The 26,773-nt window shown below is 35.9% G+C and overlaps 1 protein-coding gene across 4 annotated transcripts in view; it reads left to right on the forward strand.

Moving 5' to 3' along the window:
- Positions 1-26,773, forward strand: part of TBC1D19 (TBC1 domain family member 19) — a 152,086-nt gene that overhangs the window by 34,324 nt on the left and 90,989 nt on the right. For 3 of the 4 annotated variants that reach the window (XM_060416951.1, XM_004009756.6, XM_060416952.1), the window contains 5 exons: positions 871-946; positions 19,768-19,842; positions 20,895-20,958; positions 22,131-22,177; positions 26,034-26,144. In XM_060416951.1, the coding sequence (XP_060272934.1) occupies positions 932-946; positions 19,768-19,842; positions 20,895-20,958; positions 22,131-22,177; positions 26,034-26,144 (312 nt within the window). In that variant the 5' untranslated portion in view covers positions 871-931. Of the gene's footprint in view, positions 1-870; positions 947-10,610; positions 10,659-19,767; positions 19,843-20,894; positions 20,959-22,130; positions 22,178-26,033; positions 26,145-26,773 lie in introns of those variants that run through there. The other variant, XM_060416950.1, reaches the window with a different exon arrangement.

The following is a 26,773-nucleotide window of genomic DNA, read 5'->3' on the forward strand; positions in this document are numbered from 1 at the left end:
TTTCCTTGGAATGTTGGTTGGCTCCTTTTCACTCATGTCTTGATTCAAACATTAGGTTTCCTAGACACCTTCCCTGCCCTTCCAAATCATTTAGACTTTATCCTGCTCTCCTTCTCTCATGGCATTTACTACTGTTTTATGTCTTTCTATTTATTTGTTTGTTTTTTATAAATATTGACTGTCTTTCTTCACTAGAATATTAGTTACATGAGAACAGGAGACACTGTCTTAATCTCACCATATACCTAGAAGGGCTCAGATATTTGTTGAATAAATGAATCTGTTTTCTTAATAAAACCAATATATTTTGAATATAAAATGTCATGTTACACAGAATACAGAATTTATAACATTAAATTTGAACAATTTTATTAAATCTGTGAATTAATATAGTATGTAATATATTGCATGCTAAAATATGGCTATTACAAAAGAGTATTTATACTATCATTTCAATTCTGTGGAAAAGGAAATTGGGAGAATTGAGAAAAGTTGATATTTTAGTAAGTTAATGGACTTGTTTAGATTTCAGATTTTTAAAATTTCTGTTATAATATTTATATACTAAAATTAACAGTTGTGAATATTTCATATGAGCACGTACAGAGCTAAATAATTTAAAAGTTACCTCAATCTATGAATTCCACTTTAACTTTTAATGTCATTAAATTGCTAACTTAAAGGCACAATGCTAGCAGGATAAGAATTACAGTTTTGTTAGGTTGTTGTACTTTGTGTAAGTACATAGAACTGCTAGCAAATGTTCTGTTTCATATATCATGAACTGTAGAGGTAAGTAATTTCTAACGAGCAAACTGATTAATTATCAAGAGAGGTATATAATATTTAGCTCCCTCTTTCTGTCCTCAGGTTTCCTTTACCTAGTCATCCTGCTGCACCTCCTGAACATCTTAAAGAACCTTTGGTATACATGCGGAAAGCACAGGTTGGCTATTGTTCATTTTAATTTTATTATTCCAACCAAGTTATATAATGCAGAATGAAAGATCCTTATTGACATTAGGACTATATTTATTATATGAAAGACTGGATAAGGACTACTAAAGTGATGCAAATAGGATTTGTATGCTGTTTATATTCGGTAACCAAGGATAACACTTACTTAATTTCTATAGTAATTCTGAAAATACTGAGTAGAAGGGAAAAAAATCTTGTAACATACTGGCCTAAGATTTAAAATATGATAAAGGTATTATGCACCGATTTGTTCCTCAAGTTCTGTGATATTAAAGGAAAGAATAGGGAATGAACTGACTCACTCTTCCCCTAAAATTTTGGCTTTTGACACCAGTGTTACTGATAGTGTATTTGAAATATATTTGTTTTCACAACAGGTTGTTACATACCAGTTGTATTCAGTTGCAGAATCCAAATGAATCCTGTGATCTAAGATGAACTGAAAAACAACGAAAAGTCACTTTAAAAGAATAAAATAAAATAATTTAAATAGAAAGACTATAAAAAGCTGTTAAAATAGAAACAATAAGCTGTCTGCTGCTGCTGCTAAGTCACTTCAGTCATGCCCGACTCTCTGCAACCCCATAGACGGCAGCCCACGAGGCTCTCCCATCCCTGGGATTCTCCAGGCGAGAACACTGGAGTGGGTTACCATTTCCTTTTCCAATGCTTAAGTGAAAAGTGAAAGTGAAGTCACTCACTCATGTCCGACTCTTCGCAACCCCATGGACTTCAGCCTACCAGGCTCCTCCGTCCATGGGATTTTCCAGGCAAGAGTACTGGAGTGGGTTGCTAAATGACCCCAATTCTTTAGCTGGCCTTTGCCTTTGCCCAGCCTGTCCTACCCACCTGTGAGGTAGGACTGTTCATGAGCCTTCCTCACAGTGCTGGGGACCCTCTACCTGCCACTCCTGAGGCTTTAATGGACATCATAAGCTGAACCTTCTTTCTCCATCATAGTCTCAGAAACTATTCAGTTCAGTTCAGTTCAGTCGCTCAGTCGTGTCTAACTCTTTGTGACCCCATGAATCGCAGCATGCCAGGCCTCCTTGTCCATCACCAACTCCCAGAGTTCACTCAGACTCACGTCCATTGAGTCAGTGATGCCATCCAGCCATCTCATCCTCAGTCATCCCTTTCTCCTCCTGCCCCCAATCCCTCCCAGCATCAGAGTCTTGTCCAATGAGTCAGCTCTTCGCATGAGGTGGCCAAAGTACTGGAGCTTCAGCTTTAGCATCATTCCTTCCAAAGAAATCCCAGGGCTGATCTCCTTCAGAATGGACTGGTTGGATCTCCTTGCAGTCCAAGGGAGTCTCAAGAGTCTTCTCCAATACCACAGTTCAAAAGCATCAATTCTTCAGCATTCAGCCTTCTTCACAGTCCAACTCTCACATCCATACATGACTACTGGAAAAACCATAGCCTTGACTAGATGGACCTTAGTCGTCAAAGTAATGTCTCTGCTTTTGAATATGCTATCTAAGTTGGTCGTAACTTTTCTTCCAAGGAGTAAGCGTCTTTTAAATTCATGGCTGCAGTGACCATCTGCAGTGATTTTGGAGCCCCAAAAAATAAAGTCTGACACTGTTTCCACTGTTTCCCCATCTGTTTCCCATGGAGTGATGGGACCGGATGCCATGATCTTCGTTTTCTGAAGGTTGAGCACCTATTATGAAAAATTTGAAATACACCCTGGAGAACTCCCATGAACCCATCACCCAGCTTCAGCAATTACACAGTGGTTCTGCTGCTCCTGAGAGTGTTCTGCTGCTTTGAGTTACTATGTTTCACGTGCTGGATGTTAGGCAGATTTTTAGTTTTCTGCTTTTATTTTCATTTTGAAAAACCCTTAAAATTGGAGAGTGAAAGGAAGCTATATAAACAAAAAACGTGGAGATATTTGAGGAAATATTAATGTGTAGTATATTTCTATCTCTCAGTTGAGTTCAGTTCAGTTCAGTTGCTCTGTCGTGTCTGACACGTTGCGACCCCATGAATCGCAGCACACCAGGCCTCCCTGTCCATCACAAACTCCCAGAGTTCACTCAGACTCACGCCCATCAAGTCAGTGATGCCATTCAGCCATCTCATCCTCTGTTGTCCCTTCTCCTCCCCCAATCCCTCCCAGCATCAAAGTCTTTTCCAATGAGTCAACTCTTTGCATGAAGTGGCCAAAGTACTGGAGTTCCAGCTTTAGCATCATTCCTTCCAAAGAACACCCAGCGCTGATCTCCTTTAGAATGGACTGGTTGGATCTCCTTGCAGTCCAAGGGACTCTCAAGAGTCTTCTCCAACACCACAGTTCAAAAGCATAAATTCTTTGGCGCTCAGCTTTGTTCACAGTCCAACTCTCACATCTATACATGACCACTGAAACCATAGCCTTGACTAGATGGACCTTTGTTGGCAAAGTAACGTCTCTGCTTTTCAGTATGCTATCCAGGTTGGTCATAACTTTTCTTCCAAGGAGTAAGCGTCTTTTAATTTTATGGCTGCAATCACCATCTGCAGTGATTTTGGATCCCAAAGAAATAAAAGTCTGACACTGTTTCCACTGTTTCCCCATCTATTTCCCATGAAGTGATGGGACCAGATGCCATGACCTTCATTTTCTGAATGTTGAGCTTTAAGCCAGCTTTTTAACTCTCCACTTTCACTTTCATCAAGAGGCTTTTTAGCTCCTCTTCACTTTCTGCCATAAGGGTGGTGTCATCTGCGTATCTGAGGTTATTGATATTTCCCCTGGCAGTCTGGATTCCAGCTTGTGCTTCTTCCAGCCCAGCGTTTCTCATGATGTATTCTGCATATAAGTTAAATAAGCAGAGTGACAATGTACAATCTTGATGTACTCCTTTTCCTATTTGGAACCAGTCTGTTGTTCCATGTTCAGTTCTAATAGTTGCTTCCTGACCTGTGTACAGATTTCTCAAGAGGCAGGTCAGGTGGTCTGGTATTCCCATCTCTTTCAGAACGTTCCACAGTTTATTGTGATCCACATACTCAAAGGCTTTGGCATAGTCAATAAAGCAGAAATAGATGTTTTCTGGAACTCTCTTGCTTTTTTGATGATCCAGCAGATGTTGGCAATTTGATCTCTGGTTCCTCTGCCTTTTCTAAAACCAACTTGGACATCTGGAAGTTCGCGGTTCACTTATTGCTGAAGCCTGACTTGGAGAATTTTGAGCATTACTTTACTAGCGTGTGAGATGAGTGCAATTGTGCAGTAGTTTGAGCATTCTTTGGCATTGCCTTTCTTTGGGATCAGAATGAAAACTGACCTTTTCCAGTCCTGTGGCCACTGCTGAGTTTTTCAAATTTGCTGGCATATTGAATGCAGCACTTTCACAGCATCATCTTTCAGGATTTGAAATAGCTCAACTGGAATTCCATCACCTCCACTAGCTTTGTTTGTAGTGATACTTCCTACGGTCCGCTTGGCTTCACATTCCAGGATGTCTGGCTCTTGGTGAGTGATCACACCATCGTGATTATCTTGGTCGTGAGGATCTTTTTTGTACAGTTTTTCTGTGTATTCTTGTCACCTCTTCTTAATATCTTCTGCTTCTGTTAGGTCCATACCATTTCTGTCCTTTTTTGAGCCCATCTTTGCATGAAATGTTCTCTTGGTATCTCCAATTTTCTTGAAGAGATCTCTAGTGATTCCCATTCTGTTGTTTTCCTCTATTTCTTTGCATTGATCGCTGAGGAAGGCTTTCTTATCTCTTCTTGATATTCTCTGGAACTCTGCATTCAGATGTTTATATCTTTCCTTTTCTCCTTTGCTTTTCACTTCTCTTCTTTTCATAGCTGTTTGTAAGGCCTCCTCAGACAGCTGTTTTGCTTTTTTGGGTTTCATTTCCATGGGGATGGTCTTGATCCCTGTCTCCTGTACAGTGTCACGAACCTCCGTCCATAGTTCATCAGGCACTCTATCTATCTGATCTAGTCCCTTAAATCTATTTCTCACTTCCACTGTATCATAAGGGATTTGATTTAGGTTGTACCTAAATGGGGTCATGGTGGACAGGTGTGACAGAATGTGGTCCACTGGAGAAGGGAATTGCAAACCACTTCAGTATTCTTACCTTGAGAACCCTATGAATAGTATGAAAAGACAAAATGATAGGCTACTGAAAGAGAAACTACCCAGGTCAGTAGGTGCCCAATATGCTACTGGAGATCAGTGGAGAAATAACTCCAGAAAGAATGAAGAGATGGGGCCAAAGCAAAAACAATACCCAGTTGTGGATGTGACTGGTGATAGAAGCAAGGTCTGATGCTGTAAAGAGCAATATTGCATAGGAACCTGGAATGTCAGGTCCATGAATCAAGGCAAATTGGAAGTGGTCAAACAGGAGATGGCAAGAGTGAACATCGACATTCTAGGTATCAGCGAACTGAAATGGACTGGAATGGGTGAATTTAACTCAGATGACCATTATACCTACTACTGCGGGCAGGAATCCCTTATAAGAAATGGATTAGCCATCATGGTCAACAAAAGAGTCCGAAATGCAGTACTTGGATGCAGTCTCAAAAACAACAGAATGATCACTGTTCGTTTCCAAGGCAAACCATTCAGTATCACCGTAATCCAAGTCTATGCCCCAACCAGTAATGCTGAAGAAGCTGAAGTTGAACAGTTCTATGAAGACCTACAAGACCTTTTAGAACTAACAACCCAAAAAGATGTCCTTTTCATTATAGGGGACTGGAATGCAAAAGTAGGAAGTCAAGAAACACCTGGAGTAGAGTTTTGCCAAGAAAATGCACTGGTCATCACAAACACCCTCTTCCAACAACACAAGAGAAGACTTTACACATGGACGTCACCAGATGGTCAACACCGAAATCAGACTAATTATATTCTTTGCAGCCAAAGATGGAGAAGCTCTATACATTCAACAAAAACAAGACTGGGAGCTGACTGGCTCAGATCATGAACTCCTTATTGCCAAATTCAGACTTAAATTGAAGAAAGCAGGAAAAACCACTAGACCATTCAGGTATTTCTATCTCTAGTAAAGTAAATAGTAAATGTTGCTCAGTCGTGTCTGACTCTTTGCAACCCCATGGACTGTAGCCTACCAGGTTCCTCTGTCCATGGGATTTTCCAGCAAGAATACTGGAGTGGGTTGCCATGTTCTTCTCCAGGAGATCTTCCCAACCCAGGGATCGAACCCAGGTATCCCGCATTGTAGGAAGACGCTTTATCATCTGAGCCACTGGGGAAGTCTATTTCTATCTCTAGGTAGTATTAATACTTTAGGGCCAGCAATCAGATGGTATTTACATCAGTGTGTCATAAAGCATAATCTCGAAATGATGCATGCATGAAAGAATTGTTTGGTCTTTTATTATAAAGGTCTGAACTTAAGAAAAAAATCTAAATATCTAGTTCTAAGGGGTTTTTTTTTTCAAAATTGGAAAATTTTTTAACATTTTAGAGAAAGTATCAGTTTTAACGTGTAAAAAATAGAAGTCGATTTCCTATTAAGACTAGAGAGGTGAGTAATAGGTCTATTCTTAAAGTCTACCACTAGTTGCTGAGACTGTGTATGAATGGTAAGTGTATATATATGGATGGTACTCTTCTCTCTTCTTTCTAGGCTTACCCACTAGATCAAGGGTTGGCATGCTACAACCCATGGGCCAGATCTGCCCTGCTACCTGTGTTTGTATTGTGGGCAAGCTAGGATTTTTTTTTTTTTTTTTTTATGTTTTGAACTGGTTGAAAATCAAAAGAAGAATACTGTCTTGAGACCCATGAAAATTATAGGAATTGATAAAATGTATTTATTAGAAAATAGTCATGCTCCTTTATTTACATGTTGTTTATGGCTGCTTTTACAATATAGTGTCAGAGTGAAGTAGTTGCATTGGAGACATTATGACCTGTAAAATGTAAAATTTTTAACTACCTACCCTTTTACAGAAAGTTTGCAAACCCCTTGATTAAATTATTCAGTTCTTTAAGAGCATGAACTGTGCTTTTATCCTCAACATCTAAGCACAGTCCCTAGCTCGTAGAACACTCTCAGTAAATGTTTGCTGAAATGCAGTTGACTCTTGAACAACATGGGTTTGAACTACATGGATCCACTTCTATGTGGATTTTTTATTCAGTGCTACATATAATACTAGACTATCCTGGGTTGGTTGAATCTGCGGATGTGGAACCACAGGTATGGAGAGCCAACTATCTGGTTATACTCAGATTTTCCACTATGTTAAGGATGTTGGCATCCCTAACCTCCAAAAAGTTCAGGGTCAGCTGTAACTGGTTCTTTAACCATGGTCATACTAAATGCCTCCTCCACCAGTTGGTGTCTGCTTGTCTTCCCATTTGTTCTTTTCTGGTTTCCTAGTTCTTGACCTCCCTGATCTGTCAGGCAGTTCCCTTCTTTGTGTGAAAGCTACCTAGTCTGGACTGAATGACTGCTGTTCTGTCATGTTCTCTCTTCCACCTCATTCATACCTTTTACCCCATCAGATTTCTACTCTGACTGGCATTTTAGTCCTCAGCCTAAGGCTGCCTCTACTGTCTACTATCTCTCTTCCCCTAAACTGTTGAGTACTTAGGGAAGAAATCATGTAAGATCTATGTTTACCATTAGTTTAGTCTAAATCCATTTATATATCTTTCAGTGGGTTCATTTTGCTGCATCTCAATCCTTTTATTATTAATTATCTGCTTTTGATGGTAAATACCAAAATCAGATTGATTATATTCTTTGCAGCCAAAAATTGAGAAGCTCTATGCAGTCAGCAAAAACAAAACTGGGAGCTGATTGTGGCTCAGATCATGAACTCCTTATTGCAAAATTCAGACTTTAAATTGAACAAAGTAGGAAAAACCACTAGACCACTCAGGTTTGGCCTACATCAAATCGCTTACAGTTATACAGTAGAAGTGACAAACAGATTCGAGGAATTAGATCTGATAGACAGAGTGCCTGAAGAACTATGGACAGAGGTTCATGACATTATACAGGAGGCAGTGATAAGACCATCCCCAAGAAAAAGAAATGCAAAAAGGCAAAGTGGTTGTCTGAGGAGGCCTTGCAAATAGCTGAGAAAAGAAGAGAAGCTAAAGGCAAAGGGGAAAAGGAAAAGATATACCCATTTGAATGCAGATTTCCAGAGAATAGCAAGGAGAGATAAGAAAGCATTCTCGGTGATCAGTGCAAAGAAATAGAGGAAAACAATAGAATGGGAATGACTAGAGATCTCTTCAGGAAAATTAGAGACACCAAGGGAGCATTTCATGCCAAGATGGACACAATAAAGGACAGAAATGGTATGGACCTAACAGAAGCAGAAGATGTTAAGAAGAGGTGGCAAGAACACACAGAAGAATAGACAAAAAAGATCTTCATGACCTAGATAACCACGATGGTGTGATCACTCACCTAGAGCCAGACATCCTGGAATGCGAAGTCAAATGGGCCTTAGAAAGCATCACTACAAACAAAGCTAGTGGAAGTGATGGAATTCCAGTTGAGCTATTTCAAATCCTAGAAGATGATGCTGTGAAAATGTTGTGCTCAATATACCAGCAAATCTAGAAAACTCAGCAGTGGCCACAGGACTGGAAAAGGTCTGTTTCAGTCTAGTCCCAAAGAAGGGCAATGCCAGGGAATGCTCAAACTAACGCACAATTGTACTCTTCTCACACACTAGCAAAGTAATGCACAAAATTCTCCAAGCCAGGCTTCAACAGTACAGGAACCCTGAACTTCCAGATGTTCAAGCTGGATTTAGAAAAGGCAGAGGAACCAGAGATCAAACTGCCAACATCTGCTGGATCCTAGAAAAAGCAAGAGAGTTCCAGAAAAACAACAACTTTTGCTTTATTGACTATGCCAAAGCCTTTGATTGTGTGGATCACAACAAACTGTGGAAAATTTTGAAAGAGATGGGAATACCAGACCACCTGACCTTGCTCCTGAGAAATCTGTGTGCAGATCAAGAAGCAACAGTTAGAACTAGACATGTAACAACAGACTGGTTCCAAACTGGGAAAGGAGTATGTCAAGGCTGAATATTGTCACCCTGCTTATTCAACTTATCTGAAGAGTATATCATGTGAAATTCCGGGCTAGATGAAGCACAAGCTGGAATCAAGATTGCCAGATATGCAAATGATACCACCCTTATGGCAGAAAGTGAAGGAGAACTAAAGAGCCTCTTGATGAAAGTGAAAGAGGAGAATGAAAAAGTTGGCTTAAAACTCACCATTCAGAAAATATGGCATCTGGTCCCATCACTTCATGGCAAATAGAGGGAAACTGGGTATCAGATCCTTGGGAATTCTCCATAGTATCTTCTTAATTTTTCTATACATCTAAAACTCTTGCAAAAAATTAAGTCTACTAAAAAAAAAAAAGATAAACAGTGGAGACTTTATTTTTGGAAACAGTGAGACTTTATTTTGGTGGGGGGTGATGGGGGGGGTGCTATGTTTTGGGGTTGCCATTTCTTTCTCTAGGATTTACCCTTATAATATTTCTTACTGCCTTCTAGGAAACCTTTAATGACTGCCAGTTGCCTAATAAATGATGTTCGTACTCCAAAGCCCACCATGAAGGGTTTTTACTGTCTGTCCCCAGCAGAGACTATTCCACTCCATCAGTCTCTGCTGTCTTATAACTGCCCTTTAAGTGAAGCATTTTGCTTTTCCTATTGCATCTTTAACACTTTTTGTTTTGCTGTCATAGAAAGCCCTCTGCTTGTTCTGTGTTATGTAAATCCCATTTATTTTGTGTCAGCTTAGATGGCATCTCTTCAATGAGGTTGTTATTACTCCTGTTGAAAGGATTTCTCCCTCTTTTGAACTCTGGTAGCACACTATCCCTGGAGGAGGGCATGACAACGCAGACCTTTATGTAGCAGAAACTTAATAAGTTTATAATGAATCAGTAAGAAAAGCCATTTCCCATCTTTTCTTACAGTATTTATTTAACAGATGTTTACTGAATGCCCGTGAGTAGAAGACACTCTGCTGTGTGCTGTGGAGATTCAGAAATAAATTAGATAGAGATTCTGCCTTCAGGAAACTACATGATTTGATAATTGAAATAAGACTTGGACACATGTATCTGTAACACAAGGTAGAAAGTGTTGCCTGCCAAAGGGAAGGTGGCCAGGAAATCTAGGCTGTAAGGCGAAGAGGCTACTATTACTGCTTCAGCCTTTTCCCAAGTGTTTTATGCCGAATCCTCACCCTGAGAGATGTTCTACAAAATGGGGTTTCAGGGACAAGTAAATTTGCAAATGGAAGCACACATTGCCTTCCTCTTATTGAATCACAATTTATTTATTTTTATTTTTTTTAGTAGACTTGATTTTTTACAAGAGTTTTAGAGGTATAGAAAAATCGAGAAGATAGTATGCAGAATTGCCAAGGATCTGATACCGTTTCCCTTATTAACTTCTTACATCACTATGTATGCTCATTACACTTAGTGAACTGATACTAATACCGTAGCTAAAGTTCATACTTTATTCAATAGATTCCCTTAGTGTTAACCTCATGTTCTTTTTCTGTTTTAGGAATCCATCCAGGACACCACATTGCATTTGGTTGTCATGTCTGCTTAGGCTCCTCTTGGCTATGACATTTTCTCAGACTTCCCTTGTTTTTGATGACCTTGACAGTTTTAAGAAATACCGGTCAGGTATTTTGTAGAATATCCCTCTCTTGGAATTCGTCAGATGTTTTTCTCATGATTAGACCGGGGTTATGAGTTTTTTGTAGAAAGATCACAGACATAAAGTGCCAATTATACTGGTCAAATTGTATCATCGTTCATACTATCAACATGATATATCACTGTTGATGTTGACCTTTATTGCCTGATTGAGATAGTAATTGTGAGGTTTTCCCGATGTAAAGTTACTCCCCCTCTCCCACCTTAGATGTGTACTATACTCTCTGGAAGGAAGTCACAGTTCATACTTAAGGAAGAGAAATTATGTTCCACCTCCCTGAGTGGGAGAGTATCACAAAAATTATTTAGAATTCTTCTGCATCAAAGAATTGTCTTCTCTCCCCCATTTATTATTCAATCATTTATTTGTATCAATATGGACTCATGAATATTTATTGTATACTTTGGTTTTTATATGCGGTGCGATAAATGTAAGTTTACAAATTTTCATGTGAAATAATAGTAGCAAGCACATAGAGCTCTAATTATGTGCCAGGTACCATTCAAGTATTCACTCATTTAATATTTATGTCGACTCTATGAGATGAGTTACATTTATGGTCTCAGAGAGTGCCAGCTTCATAAAACTACTAAGTGGAAGACTTGGAATTTGAACTTGGACAGCCACTCCAGAATCTGCACTACCTGATTCTGTTCAGCCTTTCTGTATCCAGTCCAGAAATGCTCAGACAAACTCAGGATGAGCTATGTGGCTGAATTTATCTTGTTTGCTGTCAATCCAGTAACCTTAGTAAAGTTGAGAATTTTGCTAGTTTCATATTACTTCAATTCTCATCTCCTTCCTAACTGGTCTTTCTGCCTTCTGTATTGTCCTCCATTTCTTAAAACTTCCAAGACTTTTAGGATAGAGCTTCAGTTCCTTGCTTTTGCTTAAAAATCTATACATTATCTTGCCCCATTTTACTGTTCAGGTCTCATCTCTTGCCTCTTCTTACTGTCCCTCCCCTTCCTGCCACTCCATTTCCACGCACATGTACCTTCTCTCTCTCTTCATCTCCTTGGTGTCCTCCAGCAGGAGAACCTGTGCTCATACCGTCACTCCTACCCCAGACTGCCTCCCCTCGAACCCCGCATGCTTCTGGCTAACTTCTACACATTCTTCAGATGTTGGGTTAGATGATGGTTTCTTTAGGAAGGCTTTCTGACCCCTCTCTTTCAGATACTCAGATACTTTTCCTGTATCTCCAGTCCTCCACATGAGAGGCACTCTGCCCTTCCTACCACAATACTTGGGTTGTCTGTATGATCACTAGATTCTTTAGAGCAGAACCAGTGTCTCTCTTCCCACATTGTATCTGCAACCTCTGGCATGGTGCCCGGCCCATGGTAGACACTCAATAGATTTTTTTTTAAATGATGAATGAATTACATAATGAAAAATGGAAATGTTCCCTTTAGGAAAATATTTGTACCCTTATTTTGAGTAATTTCACGTCTTGAGCCTTATCTAAAGAAAAGAATCAGAGATAACAGTAAAAAATTTAAAGGCGTCTAAAGAAAGCAATAGGGCCTGCTTAAATATAACGTAGAATCTCCAAAAGACAGTTTTACATAGGCATCAAAAATGGCATTTTTAGAGAAGTATAATGAGATGAAATTGCATATGATATAATCTCAATTCAAAAAAGCAAACTATAAAACAATATAATTCTACTTTAATTAAGTGTATATATATCCAAGTGCATATATATACACGTATATATCTCAGTTGTACACATACATGCATAGAAAAAATGAAGAGAATAAAATGATAACAGTGGTTATTTTTGACTGGTGGAAATTTATGAGTGCTTATTTATTATTTTATTCTTTACATATTGTACAGTTTTTCATATTATCTTGAATAAATATATACTTTTATTATCATGGAATTACTGAAGCCTTTTTCCATTAGAAAGCTGGGTTGTTATTATTTTGTTTTACTTTACTCATTTCAGTGTGAAGAAAGTAATTTAAAATTTTATAATTTTATAAGTTTTGCATGCTATGTATTTGTTACATGGTTTTTAATGACTTCTTATTTATTTTCATTACTATGAAAAAGTAGCAAGATGATAATTAATACCGATTTAAAGATTTCAGTAGAATTGCAATTCTTTTGTGAATCTTTTACCCCTCATGGCTTAGAAACTACCTTATTTATAAAATTCTTGAAATCCTTTGAGTTAATACCATAGTTTTCAATTATTAGGGAAACTGATTAGAAAGCAACAATAATTTCATTTAGAGAGGATATGGGTTTAAGTAAAAGGTAATGTCTTCCTATTTAAACATTTTAAATGTAAAAGACCATCCGTTTTCCTTTTAAATAACATTTTAAAAAATCTTTATTTTGTAAGTCTTTGGGATAGAAACTTTAACTTTCTTCTTATTTTATATTGGTGCACTATTATTTTTCAATAACTTATTTGCTACTTCCACTTTTTGTTGGGTGCTAGGTACACACTGAAATTTTTATTTAAATAATAGCTTAGGAATAACTATGAGTTTTTAGCATTTATCTTTGAGACGTAGGGCTTATTTATTTATTTCCACAGGTAGAGAAAAATTATGTACCTGTAGAACTGGAGCTGGAGCTAAAGTGGACCTTCACATTTATCCAGTCTAACCTCTGGAGCTCATCTCCTTTTGATGGAGAACTGGAAACAAGAAATTCACAATTTTAACCCATTTTGGTCAAGTCTTAATTGTTGGAAAGTTTCTTGCTTGTGTTAAATGGTTATAAGCTCCTTATAACATTTACGCACTGGTCTGAGCTTTGTGCTTTGTGGATATAAAGCATTGAATACATGATAATCAGTGAGATAAAGAAATGAATAAATACCACTTAATCAAGATTAGAGTTCTTTAGGGAACCTAAAGGATGACCCCACTTAAAAGCAGCCGCTTGCTTCATCTTGGATTTCCCCTCATTGTCAGGAAATTCTGTTACTGTTTCTGATGTCTGTGGAAATGATTTTTTTGACTAAGACTTCTATGAAATGACTTCTGACCATCTGACTGAAGTTCCTGCAAAGAGTATCTTGGAAAAATCCTGACAAGCTTTCATAGAGATGAAGCAGGGAATAGGGAAGACAAGGCCAACCGCTGGGGTTGCTCTTCTTTCACTATTCTTAGGATTTTCCAGGATGTGATGTGTTCTGTTGTCAGCTAGAAGTTTCAATATACCTAGCTTCCTATTGTGTGCCTATTGTTTTACATTTTCTATGGTGTTTTATGTATGGATTGGTATAGCCCTTATAAACTTTTTGCAGCTTGTCCATATTATTTGTTTCTGTCTTATCCTTCTCACCCTTACTACAGGGATAGCTGTTTTATTCATCTTTTAATGGCATATGTTTAATAAGAGCCCAGTAAATATTTGTTGAATCAATATATTTTCATTAATTGAAAACTCAGCTATTAACCTCATGTCTACCTGTTCTAGCCTTAAAATTGTGAATTTTCTGAGTTGAACATCCTTTTCCTCTTTCTGTCAGTTTTTTGTCTTGTTCTTTCTTCTCTTCCTGATCATTTCCACGATTTTGCTTTTGTTGTGGAACACAGTAGAAAATGATAAATGAATAAAGCTTTGTTCAGCATTGCTTCAGCTCTTAATATTCTTTTCCATTCTACTCTCATGTGTTGTTTTTAAAAGTTTTCCCATTTGTAAAAATGAGGGTAATGATACATTACTCACAGGGTTAATAAAAATAACATATTGTAAACACATGTAAATCACTTAGCTCTATTTTTTTTCATTCAGAATACTTGCTTCTAATATCTAATTTCCTTTTAAAAAGATTTTATTGGAGTATAGTTGATTTACAATGTTGTGTTAGCTTCTGCTCTTCAGCAAGGTGAATCAGTTCTATACATAAACATGTATCCACTGTTTTTTAGATTTTTTTCCCATGTAGATCATTACAGAGTATCAAGAAGAGTTCCCTATGCCATACAGTAGGTCCTTATTAGTTTATTGTTGTTCTTTAGTCACTAGGTCATGTCCGACTCTTTGCAACCACGTGGACTGCAGCATGCCAGGCTTCCCTGTCCTTCACTGTCTCCTGGAGTTTGCTCCAATTCATGTCCATTAAGTCAGTGATGCTATCTAACCATCTCATCCTCTGCTGCCCTCTTCTCCTTTTGCCTTGAATCTTTCCCAGCATCAGGGTCTTTTCCAATTAGTTGGCTCTTCATATCGGGTCTATTTTATATGTAGTAGTTTTTATATGTCTGTATCAATCTCCCAATTTATCCCTCCCCTCACTTATTCCCTGGTAACTCTAAGTTTGTTTTCTCTGATTTCTTTTCTGTGAAATTTTTTTTCTTAAGTAGTTTCTCTGTATATTACATCTAACATTAAATTTAAATGTGGTAAGTTGAAATACTTGGTAAGTAGGATAGTCATTTAGGAGAACTGTGATTTATCACTTAAAATTTTACTTTGTCAAAACACCTGAAGCGATGTTTTTGTCAGAGTGATTTTCTAAAGAATAAGTTAAATATGCTTCAGAATATCTTATTAACATATAATTATAGAAAGTATTCTATTTAAATGTACTTTATGTCTGAGTTTTTAGTAGGTTTTATGCTGTATTAAAATTATGTATTGCAGTCTTACAAATATGTACAGTATATATTATGAGCCACACATTGATGTCTTGTAACTTTTATTTTTATATCTGAGAGTTATTTTCTTTTTATCAACTCAAGAGTCCTCTTATTAGTGGTTGAAAATGATAATTTTTGTAATGATAATTCAATAGCTGGAAATTTAGTTCTTTTATATAATGGCATACATAATAAAAAATCAGGGATTAGATTTTTAATCTTTATGTAAGTTTATTTTTATAGTAATCACTGAATTAAAATTCAGTTCAGTTCAGTCACTCAGTCATATCCGTCTCATTGCGACCCCGTGGACTACAGCACTCCATCTGTCCATCACCAACTCACAGAGCTTGCTCAAACTCATGTCCATCACGTCGGTGATGCCATTCAACCATCTCATCCTCTGTCATCCCCTTCTCCTCCCACCTTCAGTCTTTCCCAGCATGAGGATCTTTTCAGATGAGTCAGTTCTTCACATCAGGTGGCCACAGTATTGGAGTTGCAGCTTCAGCATCAGTCCTTCCAATGAATATTCAGGACTGATTTCCTTTAGGATGGACTGGTTGGATCTCTTTGCAGTCCAGAGGACTCTCAAGAGTCTTCTCCAACACCACAGTTCAAACACATCAATTTTTTGGCGCTCAGCTTTCTTCACAGTCCAACTCTCACATCCATACAGGACTACTGGGAAAACCATAGCTTTGACTAGACAGACCTCTGTTGGTAAAGTAATGCCTCTGCTTTTAAATATGCTGTCTAGGTTGGTCATAGGTTTTCTTCCAAGGAACAAGTGACTTTTAATTTCATGGCTGCAGTCACCATCTGCAGTGATTTTGGAGCCCAAAAAAATAGTCTGTCACTGTTTCTGTTGTTTCCTCATCTATTTGCCATAAAGTGATGGGACCGGATGCCATGTTTCTGAATGGTAGTTTTAAGCCAGCTTTTTCACTCTCCTCTTTCACTTTCATCAAGAGGCTCTTTCGTTCTCCTTTGCTTTCTGCGATAAGGGTGGTGTCATCTGCATATCTGAGGTTATTGATATTTCTTCCGGCAATCTTGATTCCAGTTTGTGCTCCTTCCAGCCCAGCATTTCACATGATGTACTCTGCATATAAATTTAAATAAGCGGGGTGATAATATACAGCCTTGACGTACTCCTTTCTCAAATGGAACCAGTCTGTTGTTCCATGTCCAGTTCTAACTGTTGCTTCTGGACCTGCATACAGATTTCACAGGTGGCAGGTCAGGTGGTCTGGTATTCCCATCTCTTTCAGAATTTTCCACAGTTTGTTGTGATCCACACAGTCAAAGGCTTTGGCATAGTCAATAAAGCAAAAGTAGATGTCTTTCTGGAACTCTCTTGCTTTTTCTAGGATCTAGCAGATGTTGACAATTTGATCTCTGGTTCTTCTACCTTTTCTAAATCCAGCTTGAACATCTGGAAGTTCAGGGTTCCTGTACTGTTAAAGCCTGGCTTGGAAAATTTTGTGCATTACTTTGCTAGTGTGTGAGATGAGTACAATTGTATGGTAGTTTGAGCATTCCCTGGCATTGCCCTTCTTTGGGACTGGAATGAAACAGACCTTTTCCAGTCCTGTGGCCACTGCTGAGTTTTCTAGATTTGCTGGCATATTGAGTGCAACACTTTCACAGCATCTTTTAGGATTTGAAATAGCTCAACAAGTGGAATTCCATCACCTCCACTAGGTTTGTTCTTAGTGATGCTTCCTAAGGCCCACTTGACTTCGCATTCTAGGATGTCTGGCTCTAGGTGAGTGAGCACACCATCAGGATTATCTGGGTCATGAAAATCTTTTTTGTCTATTCTTCTGTGTATTCTTGCCACCTCTTCTTATATCTTCTGCCTCTGTTAGGTCCATACCATTTCTGTCCTTTATTGTGCCCATCTTGGCATGAAATGTTCCTTTGGTGTCTCTAATTTTCTTGAAGAGATCTCTAGTCTTTCCCATTCTATTGTTTTCCTCTATTTCTTTGCATTGATCGTCAAGGAATGCTTTCTTATCTCTCCTTGCTATTCTCTGGAAATCTGTATTCAAATGGGTATATCTTTTCCTTTTCCCCTTTGCCTTTAGCTTCTCTTCTTTTCTCAGCTATTTGTAAGGCCTCCTCAGACAACCATTTTGCCTTTTTGCATTTCTTTTCTTAGGGATGGTCTTGATCACTGCCTCCTGTACAATGTCATGAACCTCAGTCCATAGTTCTTCAAGCACTCTATCAGATCTAATCCCTTGAATCTATTTGTCACCTCTACTGTATAATTGTAAGGGATTTGGTTTAGGTCATACCTGAGTGGTGTAGTGGTTTTCCCTATTTTCTTCAATTTAAGTCTGAATCTGGCAATAAGGAGTTCATGATCTGAGCCATAGTCAGCTCCTAGTCTTGCTTTTGCTTACTGTATAGAGCTTCTCAATTTTTGGCTGCAAAGAATATAATCAATCTGATTTTGGTGTTGACCATCTGGTGCTGTCCGTGTGTAGAGTCTTCTCTTGTGTTGTTAAGGTTCTCACACTTGCTCCCCCGACCCCCACAATCTGGAGTTGAGGGAGCAAGTGGTAGAAAGCTTATTAGAGGAAATTACTTTTACGCTGAGAGATGAAAGTTGAATTAGATTTTTCCAGATAAATTTGGGATAAGAATGTTGAGGGTGAAAGTGGGTTGTATTGCACTAACTAAAGCTTGGTCATGAATAATATACCCGAATATATTTGAAGTCCTGCATCTAAGAGAACTCTTTATAGGAAAAAAGGAAAGAGAGAGAAAAAAATTGAAAACAAACTAGTAAACGAAATTAGTTTAGACTGTATTTTATGAAATTTATTAAGAGTATTCTTTTATTCTTGAAAACCTGTTTCTATATATTTAGTAAACTAAGTTATGCATTTTACACAGCTCTGTATTTCTCTTATAGATGATTTTTTTTCCTGTTCATTCATTACTTTGGCAGTTGTACCCAAATTTTTCTAAATTCTTGCAGCATAACTAAGAGTGGAAATCTGTTCAATTATTGAAAACTTATTATGTGCTCGATGAAGTGTGATATGTGCTGTGATAGGTGAAGGAAGAGATACTGTGATAATCTGTAGGCAAAGGCACTAATATCTGAGTGGGAGCCAGGTAGGAGCAGGCTTAATAGAGGTGAAGACCTGAATGGTGAATATGATTTACTCAGATAACGTAGGAATAAGTATGTTGGCATAAGAGTAGAGCATGGAGAGTTTATTCCAGATAGAGAGTAATATATTTAGATATGTATGTTAATGAAGAAACTCTGAATAATGATAGCTGTAGTAAAAACTATCAGTGGTTATTATCATTGTGTCACTGTTCAAAGAACTTTACATCTTTAATTTTTATAGTAATTACATAAAGGAGGTATTATTATTCTACTTTTATTGACTGATTTTAGCTGTCCTTTATGGATAATATAATATATAGTTATCTCCATTTCTCCTCATTTGGTCTAAATTTTGGAGCTTTGGTGTTATTCTGTTTTTTGTGTGTCAGAAGTGGCCTGTGCTAAAAGATCAAAAAAGTTATGGTGTTTTAACTTAGTATTAAAAAGAATAATTTACTGAAGTATGATGTATATAGATGATCAATTTATGACTGACCATTAAAGTTAACTTATTATTTCAAGTTTATGAGAAATACCAGGGACAGAGAAGAACGTAATCTATATGGTGAGAAAACAATAAGACCAATCTAGATTGTGACACATTCCAAAAGACATCTGCCCTGGTCTGCTCAAAAAAGCCAGTATGAGAAAGAAAAGGAGTAGAGCGCTCTAGATTAAGCTGTACAGAAAGAGACATAACAACCAAATGTAATGCCTTAATTTTTAATGGATCGAGGATTTAAAAAGATATAAAGACATTTTTGGGGATACTTGGAAATTTTTGAATATGGGCTAAGATGATATGAAATATTATTTTTAGTTTTCTCAGGTGTCATAGTGGTATTATGGTTATGTAAGAGAAGGTTCTTATTCTTTAAAAATTCATAGTGAAGTATTCAGGGTGAAAGATGTTTGGAAAAATTGCGGTATAATAATTTCTATAAAATTTTATTTTACTAGGTCATTAATGGGAGTCTTAAGTATGAAAAATTTATACAGTGCTTAAATATAGCTTACCTTTTTTAAAAAGTCTGCTATTTCCCCATCTGACTTGTTGATTTATTTTTTTAATCTATCTTCATTCCTATTCTCCACTAGAATGTCAGTTCCATGAGGATGGAGACATTTTGTTATTCACAGCACTAAGGATAGTATCTGGCACATAGTAGGCAGTAATCAATATTTGTTGAGTAATCTAGTGAATAGAGATAACCAATCTCAAGCAACTTCACCATTTCTATATAACGCATAATGTCTTTAATTTTTTAAGAGTCACTTTTGGCACTGTTAACCAAAAATAATAATAGATGGTTCCTTATGTTTCAGGGAAGTTGGGAAAAAAGAATTTTGAAGAGTTTGAATAGTATGTGCACTGAACTGAGTATCCCATTGGCACGAAAGGTACTTTTAACACTTATGTATTTTATTGTGAATCATGTACTAGGAAGTATCACGAAATTATAACTGTTAGGCAGATTTATCTTTTTTTTTGTTACTGGTATACAGCTTTTTGAAACCAAAGTCTATAAAAGGTCAATTATGTGAGTGTAGTTTATATAGTTTTCTATTACATCTGTTATAATGCTTTTTGTAAAAAAAAAAAAAAGAAAAGAAAAAGAAAACCTGTATCTTGAGAATAAATATAGGCTGTACAGTACAGATTATTTGGAGATTTGTCTGTAAAGGTTATAAATGTACTTTAAAGATTTTAATTACCTTTAGTCTCCTTGCCCGAATGATTTATCATCTCTCCAGAACTATTTAGATCTAATACTCAACATTAATCTGTAATTCTGGGCTTTGATAGGGGAGAGATGAAAAAGGAGAGAAAAGCCACTTGAGGAATGTTCTGGGTCTTTTATAGCTGTTCAAGAGTAGGAGAGAACAAGTTCCTCTTCACTTTATCCTCCCTACCACCTATTTATTCCCTGCTGTTGGACAAGATATAGTGAATGTACATTAATATCCAAGCACAAGTCACTGAAGGCACCAGAAGGATGGTGTAAAAAAAGGATAAATTTACATGAAAAACTGTCTAAATATGTAGTATTGTGTAATATACTGTCTTTCGTATAGGAAGATGATGCTACTGACTCACAGTCACGCTCTCTTTGCCAGCCCCCTTATGATACATTTCTGAGATTGCTGGATGGGGTAAGAGATGGAGTATGTGGCTGAGGAGCAGTTTTTCTCTGTGAAATTTTACTGGCCAGTACATATCATTTACCTTCTATTTTAGACCCATTAGCACCGTATTCTAACTGAGCCATTAAATGTAATAGTTAAATAATATTAAGTGTAATTCCCAGAAAAGCTAATCATTTGTAATGAAATTATTTTTTCTTATGTTATGGTAGCTTATATAAGCTTTTAGATAAGGTATTGATTCTTATTTTTCAGCGGCATTGCTTAACTTCACAAAACGAAACCAATTTTAAAATTACCTTTTTTAGAGGCCAGTTGGAGAACAGAAAGAACTTCTCAATAAATGGAATGAAATGGGAACTGATGAACCAGGTACATATGAAAAAAATATTTTCAAAATGTGGTAGTGGGAAAAAAAAATTGTCTTTTTAATTGTGGATCCAAAATAACAATATTAACAAGTTCTTTTTTGAAAGATAGCAACTTCCCTTCTCACTGATTTATTGCCATCTTTTTTTTTTTTGTTTATTTGCTTAAACTTGTACTTTGCAGTTTAAAAATTCCCAGCTTTAGTCACTGTTCTCCGTTATTTTGAGAATATTTAAATCAGTAATTTTTTTAACCAGCATTTGAAAACATTTTTATGAAAGAATAAATTAGAATCATTCAGTGGATTTCTTAGGCTCATAATTAAGATAAATCTTAAGCTTTAATCACATTGAGATGTTAAAATGTGTTACATTTTGAGAAGTTTTAAGACTTTTAAAATGTTTTTAAGAATTTATTTTGGTTCATTTTAATGTTTAAAATTGAATCTATCAATTTTAAAAATATTTAATGAGTAATAAATATATGTATAAAATAATTATTGATATACATAAAATAATTATATAGATAGACATATACATAATTCTTCACCACTCCTCCTTAAAAGATAGTTGGGGCTTGGGTAGGGTGCAAGAAATTTTGAGCCATCATAAAGGAAGCAGTGTGTTATAGAAATTCAAAAGGGAGAATAGTTCAATATAACCTGAGGCTTCTGCAGTGGTTCAGTGGTAAAGAATTCTCCTGCAATGTAGGAGATGCAGGTTTGATCCCTAAGTGGGGAGATGCATTTAAGCATGCGTGCGCAAAGGACGCAGTGCGTTATAGAAAGTTCAAAAGGGAGAGCAGTTCAGTACAACTACAAGATTCACTGAGAATTTATTGTTTGTATTCTGAGTACTGTGAGAATTCTCATGTAGAACTTTCATATTATATTGACATTGTTTTTCAGTTCAATTACAAATGCTCCATTATAAATTTATGGAAGAGAGGACTCTTTAATTTCTTCTAGAATATGTTATCTAGACTGTCAAGGGAAGGGACTTTCTTTTTATTTTTGTTAGTACAGTGCTTAACACAGTGTATGACAAATAATTAATATTCTGCAAATGTTTGAATTTAGCTGCATAACAATATGAAAGAACCATTATAATTTATTATTAATAAGAATTTGTATATTATCATCAAAATTCTATTTTAATCTGTCTTATTAATTCTAGATTTAAGCCTTTTCAGACCTGTTTATGCACCTAAGGATTTTCTTGAGGTAGGTTCTATTGGTTAAATATATGTATATTAATGAGGTAAAAATGCAAAAGAAATGATGGTATTAAAAAACATCTCCAGGCAGAAGACTCACCATATAAGAAGCCCCAGAGCCATGAAAGCAATGGAATAACCTGATCAGATTTGTGTTTGGAAATTGCTCTGGGAAAATACATTGTAGTGTGGAAAGATTAGAGGGAAGTAAATCAAGAAGATTTGATTAAAAAATAGTGACTGTAAATCATGTAGCCTGCTGGCTAGCACAACAGGTGCTCAGTGAATCTTTTTCTTTTTTCTTTTTCTCCCTGTTGTAGTAGTTCAGACAAGGCATGATAAAGGTTTGAACTAAGAGAACAGCATTCAAAGTGGAAAGACATCAACAGACTTGAATTTAACAAGATGTGAATTTAACAGATTTTTTAAAAGATTTGGGAATTTATTAGATCTAAGGAGTATGAGAAAAGGAAAAGATAAACATGACCTCTAAGTGTCTAGATTGGATAACTGGGCAGAGTTAACTTAAGATTCAGAATACAGAAAGAGACGCAGGTCAGTTAGTGAAGATGATGCACTTAACTAAGTTTGAGAGGCATATTGACATTGAAGAGGAACTCTTTAGTAGGCAGTTAGAACTCCGAATTATTTTAATTCACTCATCTTTGATTCCATTTTTTTCTCTTGTACCTTATGTGTAATCCACCAGGAAATCCTTTCAGCTTTTTGAAGCATGTCCAGAATCCATTCACTTCTCATCACTGCCATTCCTGTGTTGCTGATCCAAGCTGCCATCTCTTGTCTGGACTATTTCAGTAGCCTCTTAATTGCTCTTACTGCTTCTACACTTCCCCACCTAGAATTTGTTTTTAGCAGAGTTTGTAGAGGAAGCCTTGGAAATACTATTCCGAAGAAGCCACTCTTCTGGTATCCAGTGGCTTATCTCATTCTACTTAAAACCCAAAGTCATGACAGTGGCCTAAAACACCCTATTTGATCCGATACCCATCACCTCTCTGAGTTCCTCTCCTATTCCTTTTCCTCCTGATTTGTTCTACTCCAGCTGCTAGAGCTTGCTTACTTTCCCCTGGCTTTCTCCCATCTAAGGGTCTTTGCTCCTTGTTTTCTCTGCCTGCATTGCTTTTCCCCGAGATACTTGTGTGTCCATTCCCTCACATTCCCTTATGTCTTTGCTTAAATGTCATATTCTCAGCATAAACAATATGGTCAATGGTATTGTAATAACTTTGGAGGAATACAGACTTATTGTGATGATTTTATAATGTATGCAAATGTCAAATCACTGTTAGTACAATCTGAAACTCACACAATATTGTATGTCAACTGTATTTCAATTTAAAAAAAGAACATTCATGGGAAAAATTTAAACGTATACACACACAAAAAAATGTTACCTTCTCACCAAATCCTTCCCTGGCTCTCCTCTTGGGATTCCTTATAATCCTTTCCTGCCTTGTTTTTCTCCGTAACCTTTAGCATCATATAACATACTGATTTTCTATTTTGCCTGTTGCCGCCTTTATTCTGTAATATGGAAGCTTTGTTCCCTGCTGCAGCAATTACACAGAGCCAAATCAGATAACTGAGATGACATATAAGATTTCAGCCACAAGGATACACCCACATAAAGCTTTCTTTCAGCAAGAGAAAGAAAGCACATGCGAATACAAAGAGATAGAAATTTCCAGTCCCAGCTCCTTTCTCAGTAACACAGGATGCACTTTGCAGCCCTTTCTCAGTTACACAGGATGCACTTTGCCTTTGGGTTATGAATCACCAAGGTACATGCAAGATACAAGTTACAGCATAAGCTTTCTGATGAGTCTTTTACACCCTACTGGTAATTCAGGTGCAAACTAGCAGTCTATACATTTTCAATAAACAGTGTAAATAAATTGATATGGAATGCCTCCAGGGGACATTAAGTAGCACATTATAAATGACTAGTTAGTGCCTTTCATCCCATTTTGGCCAAGGGTCACTGCCAGATGTCCCTGAAGCTAAGATAGGCACTATCACAAACCAGCTGCAAGTTGATCCTATCCTTAACTGCTGTCTCTCAAACAGGTGTAACAGTGCTTAGCACATAGTTGCTCAGTAAATAAGTGTTGAGTGAATGAGTAAATGAATGATTTAATCTTTGCATTTTATTTTTTTTCTGAACCTGTTTTCTCAGATACAAGTTTGCCAGCATTGTTAGAAATTATTTCAGACCTTTTAGAATTATAAACAGTCTCCTTTTAACTTAAAAGAGAAGTTACTTTGGTTTGAAACTGCCTTTATACTGCTAGTGTTATTTCTCTTAGATTATTAAAGGTTTCTCTCAAACCCATCCCTTTCCTAGCACTTAAATTTCATATAATTTTTATATAATTAATTTTATGTTTTCTCCTTAATAATCATAGCACTCTGTTTCCTTAAGGACTGTTGCTGAATTGATTCTTTTATTAGTCATACTGAGATTCTTCTTTAGCTCAAGAAAAGTTTTCTATAATCACTTCCTTATCGTTTCTGCTTTTCTAATATTTTTTTCTTTTCTATTGCCCATGTATTCATAGTTTTTCTTTTCAATTCTATGTTTTTAAGTTTTCCATGCACTATGACCCCTTATTTGCATAATTAGACTAAAATTGTATTGTGCTATATTAGTCTATATTTAACACTGTTGGTTCTTTGCTAAAATATTTTTTTTAAATAAATTCCTTTGATATTTTTAGCTTCAATTTAGTGTTTGAAATTTTAGGAAACTCTTTTGCACTTGTGGTATATTCCATTTTGTCAGCCATTAGTTATCAGGTTATTAATGCCTTCTTCAGATATGCTGGTGTTTCTGTCATTATAATCTTCTTCACTGAATTCTTGGTTTCTTTCCCTTCAGAGTTGCAGTTTAAAAATATTTTCGGAAATTATTATTATTTTCTCCCTAAAATACATGTTGTTAGAAAAATAAGAAAATATATATGAGAAGAAAATTTAAAACAAAAATTACTTATCATCATATAGCAATAAACACTACTATAATTTTTAATTTAATAAACATAATGTGGTATTTATTAATCATGGCATATCAAACTATATTTTATATACATAAAACATAATTTATATAGGTAATTTCCTCTACCAGAATGTTTAAGTAGTCTTAAACATCTTAAATGTCTAATATTGAATGTCTGAAAATATTAAATGTATAATATTTTTCTGTTATAAACAGCATTTCCTTTACCTTTTTTTTTGCACTGTCTCTGCAAGCAGTTTTAATTATTTCCATAATGATACTCACAGAAGTGAGATTCCTAGATTAAAGGATATGTAAATATCCAAGATTTTTAATTTTGAAAAATATTTCTTGTTAGTTTGGCTTCTGAAAAAGTTTTTTTTTGCCTTTGAATTTGATTTAGAAGCAATACCTTATGATGTTATTCCACTGTCTTTCTATAAACTTTTCAGCATCTGTTTTTAAAAGTGTTAGAGTTGGTTCTCAAGTTTTTCCTGGCAAATACTGAAATCAAGCAGTTTAAATTTTTCTGTCATTTTTCCTTGTAAAATATTATATTCAAACAATTTTTTTTCTTAACATCCAAAAGTTTTTCTTTATAACTGAAATTTTAACTTTTTGGTATTTTATTTGATAGGTTGTCTGTTGGAATATTAAATTGAAAACATGTTTATGATACTTTAACATTTTAACGCAATTTTATAGTATTCAAAATGTGATTAAAGTATATGCATAACCCAAATAATTTTCAATTTTGTTGTGATATACTAAGAATATCACTGCCAATTTTATAAGTGTAAATTTTGTATAAAGAAACTAACCAATTTCATTGGATTTGTTTTTAAAGGTATTAATTAATCTTCGCAACCCAAATTATGAAAATGGTGATTCTCTTAGTTTCAGGACTCATTTGGGTTTAATCCAAGTTCCTCTCAAAGTAAAAGACATCCCTGAATTGGTAAGTATAGGTACTTCAAAATAAATTAATATATTTTTGAAGGTAATCACTGGAAAAATATTTTAGTTCAACATATATTTAAAGTAGTAGGACAATCTGCTCATTAAATAAATGAATAAAGTGAAAAAATTTTTTTTTATTGTAAATATGTTCTATAGAGAGTGAGTTGCTTTGCTAGTAGGATTAAAGGTGAGCTTTCATTGACCTATAAATGCTTTTACTTATTTCTTATTTTAGTAAACAGCATAGACTTATAAGACCTCTTATTGGGATTTAGGTGCCTGATGTATAGCTATAAAACTTATTGAAACAAATTGTGAATTTTATTTAAAAATTTTAAGGAATATACATTTCATTTATTTCAACCAACCTTTTTTTAAGCTCCTAATATGGAAGACACTGAGGGAGATAAAAGAACATAAGATGAGTTAAAGACAGATTGTCACATTTTGGTAAGGAAATTAGTTTTAAAATAGAATAATTGTAGTAAAGTGGAGAGATTTCCTTACAAAGAAGTTAAGAAATTACCATCAGTCTTTCTTTTGTGAATTATCCCAAAATAGTAAGGAGCACAGAAATGTAAATATTGTCTTTGGTGAAACTAAGACACAAATAAATTTTAAAGTATT

This window comes from Ovis aries, chromosome 6 (genome assembly GCF_016772045.2).
Source record: "Ovis aries strain OAR_USU_Benz2616 breed Rambouillet chromosome 6, ARS-UI_Ramb_v3.0, whole genome shotgun sequence".
In the NCBI taxonomy this organism is placed as follows: domain Eukaryota; kingdom Metazoa; phylum Chordata; class Mammalia; order Artiodactyla; family Bovidae; genus Ovis; species Ovis aries.